Here is a 10,363-nt window from a genome sequence, read left to right as displayed (position 1 = left end):
TGGTCCAACTCATTTCTGTGAATCGGTTCTTTTGAACGGTTCGTTTAGAACAACGGTTTCGCGTGGATCCACTATTCTTTTACGTAAACTTCCGTAAACATTATTTCAATACGATTTATTTTTAAAAGTTTAGCTTTTTGGTTATTGGGGTAGCTAATTTACTTAATTGTGCTTCATTAGTTAAAACCTCGGTTTATTCCATTATAGTTATCAGCTCATCCATGGTTCTTCTCGGCTGTCGGCTCATTACGATTCGAACCAAAAGATCGGTTATTGGTACAACGAGTCAAAAATTGAGCACCACTAGGACAGTTTCAGTCCGATTCAAAGATTAATTCAAAAATAGTTTTATGAAGTGGTTCAATTGATTCACAAGCTCCTACTCAAAATAACGATACGTTCACACACACACACACACACACACACACACACACACACACACACACACACACACACACGTGTAGGCTAGCTAGACACTAGAGTAACTTGATGGAATAACGTTACAGATAGTCAGGAATACAGGGACATCACAGGTTTCTGAAATTGATTTAAGTTAGTTAGTTTAAATTGAGTTTAAATGTATTTTCCACAGACCATGACAGCGGTGTAGCATTTAAAATCGTTTGATTGATTATTCCTTTAACAGAAATTTCTAATTATTTAATATAGGCCTATGCCAGTAAACTTGAGTAACCTAACAGCTGTCTGTGAGCCACTGTTATTGGAAAATGCTACGTGTGCAATAAACGTCATAAAACAAATATGTTCTATCAGCGCCACTTCAAGTGTGTGCTGTCAATGTACCTCAACGTTTTCGACTGCTCTAATGGAGCAGGCATTTCCATATTGACATTTTCTGTAATAATTTCTATACCCAGCTAGTAGACATTTATCATATAAAGTCGGCCTATTAAACTCACTTTAAGGTAGCCTACTCTTAATTTTAGCCATGTATCAACCCTAAATGATCTAAAACCATTTTAAAACCCAGCCTACATTTTTGTGAGTGAGAGTCTCACAGGTGGAAATGTGCTAAAAGTCATGAAACTGTCACAATGCAATGTGGATTAAGACGCAAGGAAATAGCACTCAACAACTTGATGTATTTGGAAATTTAATATTACACAACAAGAGGCACGCAATCAAAAACATCCAATCAGAACTTTTTCTCCATGTCTTAGGCAAAGTAGCCTACTGCATTAAAGTATAGTATATGGGAATAATTCGGCTACAATAAAATGGATACATATAAAAATATAACCAGTGTACAAAGACAGTCAGAGTACATGCACTCCCCAATAAAATGAAAGGTCTAAAATTATAAAGAAGAGCTTTTTACTAAATAAAACCATTCAGTTTTCCAGTCGAATTAAACTTGAAAGAAAACAATCATCCACCATCTGTAATACCATCAGACTCTGATCCTCAAAATACCTAATCAATTAAGAAAAACAGTCATGTGTCAGGATATGGATATGACCTTTTACCAAAAGCAAATGATCTTACAGAAAACATCACACAATTTACTAAAAGAAGGTCTTCCCTCAAATTCTCATTTCAATTTTTTTTCAATTTCTGGAGCAGTAATTATTGATTAAATATTTATAATCTTATTTATATCAGGTATCATGTGATATTGAAATGATAAATAACATCCTAAAAATCCTCTGAGGGAGTATGAGATCCATACAAGGTCTTTTAATCAGTTTGCAATCATTAAAACTGCGTTCAGAGGCAATTCATAGAGAGGACAGTACATTTGTAATTTTACAAACAAGAACACAAACGTGATTTCGTCACAAAGGTTGTGCTGATAGTCATCAGGGACCATAGGAATGAGTAAACCGAAATGGCAGCAAATATTCTTAAATCATGTTGCACTCTCTGTATATACGTACTACACTCCAAATGTGCACAGCAAAAATGCACAACTTAAAATATACAACCTATTTACAACATGTTACAACAAAGGAACATTACAGGAATGTTTAGGCACATAAAATAAACTAATCAAAAGCACAGAAAATCTCTTTGACACTCAGAACATGCTGACTATGAAAAAACACACAGGACTGCTCTTAATGGGCCTCATTCACAAAACATGAGCAGAACAAATCTGTGTAAATTGTTCATACAACCACTCAACAATTTATATAAGAATGTTTTTTTTTAAATGATTTACAAAGAAAACTAATGAGTGTACAGCTTGGCATGATACTACTATTATAAATCATAAACCTAAGATTAATCAAGATACAGTTATGGGGCAAGCAGGTAAATTTCCAAAAACTATCCGAGAAAACAGAACCAAAGCTTTTAATTTACATAATTAGTATAAGATAACAAAGAGATATGTGCAACAAACAAATGTTATGTGTACGTATACATATACATATTAGTTCAACTGTACCAAACATTACACCTTATTTTTTGTTCTATATTAATCTAAGTAACAGCGAGTGATGCAAAGACATAATTGCTAATGAATAGGTGTTTTGAGACCAAGAAAAAGGATAGAAATATGATCTCAGGCCATACATTCTTAAATGATCTTTCTTGATTTCACTCAAGACTGATATAGATTATATCAGATTTGTACATTAAGAAGAGGGAAGGTGGGAAAAAGTGCTTTAAAACAATTAACAAAAACGGCATACGAGCTCAACATCCTATTTAATGGGTAATATTTATCAGATCATGAGTGCATCTGGAAACTCAAAAAAAACAGACAGGACAAATAAAATTAAAGTGATGAAATGCACTAACTGTTGAGTCAAGAACTAAATCATTCACCATGATAATAAATGAAAAAGTGCATATCTGTTAGTGATGTTGCCCTGGACAATTGCTAAAACTCCATCCCCAAAATGTGGGATATGTGAAAAAACCTCTACAGATGTCTTGTTCTCCATGTCAACCATGATTTAGATATCTAATATAGATTTATGGGCTAGGTCCATATAAACGCAGTATGAATATAACTGCAGATTGCTCTAAACAAAATAGACTGCGTCTTGAGAATCTTTCAGGGAGCAGTGAATGCAAAAAATATATATTAAAAAAAACATTTCAAAATAATTAAATGCACAAAAAGATTAAATACATTTAGCTTACAGCGACAGGGGCAAACAATGTTACTTGTGATTTAATGTACCATTACATTAATTACAAAGAGGAACAACCCAGTGGTAAGTGCCTTACTCAAGTCAAGGGCATCAGAGTAAGGTCCTTTCAGTACCTCTCCAGGCAACATGTTACAAAACTAATTGAAAACAAAACAAACTGATTGTAATGCCAAGTTAAGGTAGTTTCTATAGACCTATATTATTAGGTCACTCTGTTGAGTCTGTTGCTTCAGCAGAACAGCTGAACACGAACAAGAGGCCAAAACGGAATTGATCTTTGTAAAATTTTCTCTTGGGGAAGCCACATTAACCTAATAATTTGGACTACTACAAGAGCAATGCAGTAGTAGCTTGGATGCTTTAGAATGCTCAGGCTAACTAAGTTGGCAAGCAAAAGTGCATTATCGAGCACTACATTTGTACAGACATGGCCAAAAGTTTCATCAGTGACATCAATTTTGTGTTTCACAAAGTTTTCTGCTTCAGTTGTTGTGGCGTTGATACACATTGTTTCTAGATGATTGTGATCAGATGCATTTTAAAATTGTTACAAAAAGCTTTATTGGCCAAAGAAAAATAACCTTAAGCCAAACTTCACTGTTTTTTGGCCTTGGCACAAAATGACCAGCTAACATCCTTTCACAGCAAATGGGCAAGTGTGAACAAAAACTAGGGAGGTAAAACTGCTCTATCATTCTTATTGGATTATAAGAGCAGACTGATTGTTATAAAAGGAGGAAAAAAGTGCTTCAAATCATTATGTTCTTGTGTTAGCAATGGTTACCTCCAAAAAAAGACATGTAGCCATCCTTGCTTTGCATCAAAATGGCCTTACATGCAAGTAAATTTCTGCAAAGAACATTGCACCTGAAATAACCACTTACCAGATCATCAAGACCTTCAAGGAGAGAGGTTCAACTGCAGTTAAGAAGGCTTCAGGATGTCCCAGAGTATCCAGCAAGCATCAGGACAGTCACCTCCTAAAGAGTCAGCTATGAATCATCTCATTATTAGTGCAGAGCTTGCTCAGGATTGGCAATAAGTGGGTGTGAGTGAATCTGCATGCACAGTGAGGCGAATACATTTGTACAAAGGCCTGGTGTCAAGAAGGGCAGCAAAGTATTCACTTCTCTCCAAGAAAACCATCAATGACAGATTGAAATTCTGCAGGAAGTACAAGGATTGGACCGCAGAAGACGGGTGCAAAGTTGTTTTCTCAGGTGAAGCCCCCTTCCGACTGTTTGGGACATCTGGTAAATCGATTGTCCGGAAAAGCAAAGGTGAAATACTACTGTGAGTCTTGTGTCATGCCAACAGTGAAGCATCCATGTGTGGGGTAGCTTTTCATCCAAGGGAGTGGGCTTTCTCAAAATTATGGCCAAATTCACTGCCAGGACTAAACATTGGTATTAAAACATCCTGCAAGAGCAACAACCAAGGAGCAATTTGTTGATGATCCCTGCATTTTCTTGCATGATAGAGCACAATGTCACAAGGCAAGAGTGATAATGAAGTGGCTCAGAGAACATTAGATTGAAATTTTGGATCTGTGGTAGCTTTTCATCCAAGGGAGTGGGCTTTCTCAAAATTATGGCCAAAAACACTGCCAGGACTAAACATTGGTATTAAAACATCCTGCAAGAGCAACGACCAAGGAGCAATTTGTTGATGATCCGTGCATTTTCTTGCATGATGGAGCACAATGTCACAAGGCAAGAGTGATAATGAAGTGGCTCAGAGATCATTAGATTGAAATTTTGGATCTGTGGCCAGGCAACTCCTCAGATCTTAATCCCATAGAGAACCTGTGGTCAATCCTCAAAAGGCAAGTGGACAAGCAAAGGCCCACATTGTTATCAACTCTGAGCACTAATAAGGCAAGAATGGATAACCATCAGTCAGGATTTGGTCAGAGCGAATTGCAGAAGTTATAAAGAAGGGTCATCATTGGAAATAATGACTCTTTGCATATATTGAATGTTTTTACCATTAAAAGCCTTTAAAACTTATGAAATGCTTTTCCAGTAAACCATAGAAACGTGAAAAATGAATCTACAAAATACTGAAGCAGCAAACTTTGCAAAACACAAATTTGTCACTGCCAATTCATTTGACCATGGCTGTTATACACAAATAATGCAATGACACAAAAAGTATTCCATAGTCTCAAATAGAAGTGCTGATAATGAAATCTAACATGTGTATCACTACTTTAATTCTCACACATGCATGATTGCTTAAAGATGGAAAATCATATGTATTTGCACAGAGATCACATTGCCCTCACTGACAGAATTATAAAGTGCCTTTAAAATGCTTCAAATCATTAAAAGCTCTTGTTTAGCCGAAGGTTTGGCTGCTTGTAGCATCCGGAGATGAAGTTAGTTGAGTTCTTGTTTCATTAACAAGAGAGAACTCTGGAAAGTCTGTTCCTCCATGACCTCTCAAGCTAACCTGTCCACTTGCAATGCTAAACTGTGAGGATATTCCAGATCGTGAGCTCGGGAATTGAGATCGAAAGTTCTGGTCGAAAGAAGCAATCTGAAATGTCTGACTGATGCTTTGCGCGTCTGTCTTTTTGGGAGAGGTTACTTGGTCTAGAAAGTCCTCCGTCGGTGAAACTGAGGAAGGGTTTGTCTCGTCACCTGAAAAGGAAAAGGAGTGTTGGGAATCTACTAAAAGGCTAAAGTTAGGTTTCTCCAAGGTTGATCTCAATGGAGAGTTCATGCTTGGTCTGAACCGGGATGGGGAAGTGAACTGCTTCTCTGTGGAAAACAAAGGCTGGCCAGCGAGACTGGCACTGTCATTTACAAACGTAAGACTCTGGTTGTTCAGGTAGGTGTCGTTCTGACTGGTCCTTTCCAGAGCTTGCTGGAGAAACTTGGAATACTCATGCAGAAGGCTAGCCTTCTCGGCCGGAGGCGCTTGTGAGCTGGTTCCCAAAGCCTCGTTAGGACTGCTCTCATCAGAAGAGTTGATAGAGATGCTGGATGTGACCTCGGTGTCCGCCACACTGAAGGAAATCTCTGCTTGCCCATTGGCCTTATTGGAGTAGTGATCGAGAAGCGTCTGCAGAACCTCATCTGAAAGGACATTCTTCTCGCTATTGGACTTGATTTCCACATTCAGTGTCTGAGTCTCAGAGAGGATTGTGGCGGGAACGTTCTCATCAATGACGCTCGCTACAGCTGCCTGAGTGACGGAGGGCTGCGACACGATGCTGCTCACGTTAAGAGCATAGTCTCGACTAGTGTTAGCCATGGCCGCCTGGAGGTATCGTTTCTTCTTAAGAAACTGCATGGCGTCGTCATAGTTTGTGCTGCTCCTGGTTGGTTTTGCTTGTCCTCCTTGTAGGGTGTCAACCGACTCCATGTCAGGATTTGTCTCGACATCTAATAGGCCTTTGTTGTCCACAATCTCAAATGTGTATCTCGTTACTTTGCTCTCTTCGAATGAGGACAAGGGAGAGAGACTCTGGGACGGTTCTAGCGACTGTTGTTTCAAACCTCTCCTGCTAGCAATTTTCTTTAGCACTAGTTTCGGAGGACTAATTATCTCATCATTAGACTCCTCCCCTGCAAGATGCCTGTTACCAGGCGGGGAATCAGGAAGCTCAACCGAATAATCTGTAACTACATACTCGTCCTTCACCTTGGTGGCTACAGCGTAAAGAGGTAGACACTCACTTTTGGCAAGTTGGTCTTCCGTCTTCTCCTCGTTATCAGCTTCAACCCCTTTGTCAATAGTGGGACTTGTGAGCAAGACCCGACTTTTATCAGAGGTCTTCTGACGTTTCTTCTTGGGAAGGGTACATTCCTTGGCAGGAAAAGAGAAGCCCAAGCTCTCTTGGGTGCGAAGAGGGCCATCTTTGGCAGCTGCTTTCTGCACCTTCCTGTCCTTATTCTCATGGCACATTCGTCTGTGCTTCAGTACTCTGTCAGTTCTGGAGAAAAACTTTTAAGGAAAAATATATAACATTTTTCGGTCTGTATAATGTATGCTAACATTTTAATTGCCTAGTATTGAATCTGATTTGCTTTGGACTGCCCTTACCTGATGGCAGTAGTCACACTGGTAAGGCTTCTCCCCACTGTGTGTCCTCTTATGTCTCTCCATGTGGTATTTCTGAATAAATTTCATTCCACACTCATCACAGCGAAATGGTTTTTCTCCTAAAGGGGAGACATGACAGGCTTTTATACACAATATAAAAGAACAATTTAGGCAAGTCAAGTAGGTCTACTTTTCCCCCTGTCAAAGTATGCCTAGACTTTTTTTCTCAGTGTATAAAGATGTACCACAAAAGACTTGCAATGGACCACATTTATAAATAGATCATTGACTCTGAAGATTTCACTGTACATGTCTAACAAAACCCTGGAGATAAATATAAATGACATTTATTTTTTGCCACTGGTGTAATGTTTTTAATCCCTTTCTGCTCTGCTTACCTGTGTGGATTTTTTCATGTCTCTGAAGCAGGTACTTCTGAATAAAGCGCATGTCACATTGACTGCACTGGAAAGGCTTTTCACCTGCAAAAAAAGTAAATTTTTGTACACCTTTTATATGTCGATTATTTATGTCCCCTCACGGGACCAGAACATTACACCACTTACCTGTGTGAATGAAGACATGTCTTTGTAAATGGTAGTTTGTCCGAAAAACAGCATTGCAGTGCTCACAGACATGAGTTTTTGGGTTCTGGTGCCCAAGGGAGCCATCTTCATTAATAGTGAGAATCTATCAAGATGGAATACAGTTCAAAACTACTTTATATTTCATGGCTGTGCTCCTTTGGAGCGTCATGATGTTGTATGTCCATAACACTGTATGGCTAACCAATACCATAAGAAAAATAACATTAGCCTTTAAATTAGTTTTGGACCACTGTTTTGTACTGTAAAATATCCCTCACTTAAAGTACTAATAGCATATTGTTTCTTTATCAGTTGCATCTCAGATGCATTATATTAAACCTTTGCAGGCGAGCGCTGCTTTCTCTTCTTTTTTTTGTGACAGTCGGATGTGTCCCTCCCCGGTTTCTTCTCCTTTTTATTAAGAATCAGTGAGTCTGGTACTTTCATCTCCTGCTTTATATTGACCTAACAAAAGAAGCAGCAACAACAAGTTTCAAGTGCTCTTAAAAAACTAAAGTAAAAAATTTGATAAATAGATAGATAGATAGATAGATAGATAGATAGATAGATAGATAAAGCTTGAACGGCTGTACACTTACTGGCATGTTGAGTGTATAATGTAGTTTATGAGAGATTCGCTGTGAGAAAGCTGGTTCATCCTGTCCATCATTTTTCACTGTCTCCTCATGCACCATCAGGTCATCATGAGATATCAGATCATGTGAGGTCAGGCCTCCACCTGCCAGGTCGTCATCATCATCATCGTCGTCGTCGTCGTCCTCTGCCAAAAGGGGATGATTAGCTAAGCTCCGTTCCCCAAGTGTCATATCCAAACTGCCTCTTCTTCCTCTTCCATCCACCCTTGAGGGTCCCAAACCTCTGGATGACTGGTGGAGACCCACAGGGCCACATTTCATAAGCATCCCCTCCAGCTTGTCATCAATGTTCATATCTGAACGCGGATCAGTTGAGCTGAATCTACAGGAAGAGACAGGACCAACATAGGGATTCCAATCAGCAGTCAACACGGTTGTGTTCACAGCACTTCCCCTCCGTCGACCGGACTGAAAGAAACAACAAGCTTAAGTTTTTTTTAAAAAAATCCCTATTTTGACAACCAGCAGCAAAACCTGATGGGCCACGTTCTCCAGCATGTTTTAAGAAAATGTAAAGATGTGACCTTTTTTTACAGGTTTAAGTGAAAAAAAGAGTGGATATTTTCAATGTGGTCTTAAACTTTTGGTCCCAAATGTTGGTCTAACTTGTATGCACAATCAAGCAATTCGCCTCCTAGGCAGAGAAGAAAGGATATAAACCCAATCTGACTTGACATGTCGCGAACAGTCATTGTCTGAATTGCCACTGGAGCATAAACTAATTTAATAAGGGAGCATTCTTGCCTTTTTTATGTCAGATTCACATTTTGACTTAATAGACAATTGAGATACAGACAATATTATCGATCTAACTGTACTGACAATATTGGATGAAAACAAAAACTTGAACTGAATGTAGCTGAATAATCTTATTCTGTAGAGCTCTTTTACAGATAAATTAAAGTTGTTTCATAAAAATTGAAGAACTTTACAACATTGACACTGTTATTGAACTGAATTGAGATGAATAATGACTCTATTTTCTTCTGCAGTGCAGAGGTGCTTTGTAGCTGAAATTGAAGTTAATTATTAGATGTTTAGGTGAAGAAGGAAAAAAACATTATAGTAGTTACATGTATCTTGCATGTCAATCATCAACCTAGACTAAATAAAATACAAATAGGAACTGGATCAACGTATGATTTAAATGGTCCAAAAACGAGTTTAAGCTTTGTGCATGCAAACTTATTCTGATATGTAACGTTACAAACTACAAAATAAACTGGAAGTATATGATTTTGTTTACAGGGTGACACTCACGCACAACAAGGGGTTTCCTGTTGGCACTGTCACAGATACAGCCGAATTTCATTTGACGTGAGGTTAATAAGACTTCTGAATTGTAATAATGGCTTAATGTATTTCAATATATTAATGTAGCGTTTAAAATCGGCCTGATCTACATCTCTATGCTGCCATTTCTTCACGCACACAGAGAATGGACTGCAAACATTTTCACGGCTGATTGTCACACAGACCCTCGCGGATGAAGAGTATACGTACCGCATGTTTTGTCAGTGAAGCGCTGGCGAAGGGTTCGAGCCGTTCATGACGTGTTTGTCAAACTTTACTGCGATGCTGCGGCTAGCATGAAAGGCTAGTGAGCTACATTCCATCTGCAGCTGCGCAGCGTTGCATTGTGGGATCGCAGCGGACCAGCTCTAATGAGACTGACGGGTCGGGTTTGCTTACTGTTACAGTAAGCAAAACTGTTTGAAATATATTTAACGCAATGTAATACATGTAGCTAGTAATAAAGGTTTATGTAAATATATAAATGTATGTATTTATAGTCGCATAACATTTTTCTCGCCCTATCTAAAACTTAGCTACAGTAAGAGAGAGTTGATAACTAAGTTAACGTTACTCTAGTAAGACTGAGAAAAAAAATGTTCCTGAACTTTCAATTGTTCATACATAAAATGAATTCCCCTATTTGTCC

General features: G+C 38.5%; 1 protein-coding gene across 1 annotated transcript; it reads right to left on the bottom strand.

The window, feature by feature from the left end:
* Window positions 1-1,097: 1,097 nt before the first annotated feature.
* Window positions 1,098-10,068, bottom strand: znf148 (zinc finger protein 148). The gene is made up of 7 exons (XM_077216625.1): window positions 9,925-10,068; window positions 8,365-8,829; window positions 8,105-8,230; window positions 7,745-7,868; window positions 7,577-7,660; window positions 7,179-7,297; window positions 1,098-7,079 (listed from the first exon to the last, which is right to left on the bottom strand). The coding sequence occupies exons 2-7, from the start codon at window positions 8,713-8,715 to the stop codon at window positions 5,466-5,468; spliced, it is 2,418 nt and encodes an 805-aa protein (XP_077072740.1). The 5' UTR covers window positions 8,716-8,829; window positions 9,925-10,068; the 3' UTR covers window positions 1,098-5,465.
* Window positions 10,069-10,363: the final 295 nt, after the last annotated feature.

This window comes from Siphateles boraxobius, unplaced genomic scaffold (genome assembly GCF_051911475.1).
Source record: "Siphateles boraxobius isolate OS27281-9 unplaced genomic scaffold, OSU_SipBor_1 7, whole genome shotgun sequence".
NCBI classification, from domain to species: Eukaryota; Metazoa; Chordata; class Actinopteri; order Cypriniformes; family Leuciscidae; genus Siphateles; species Siphateles boraxobius.
This window is presented reverse-complemented; position numbering and strand designations above follow the sequence as displayed.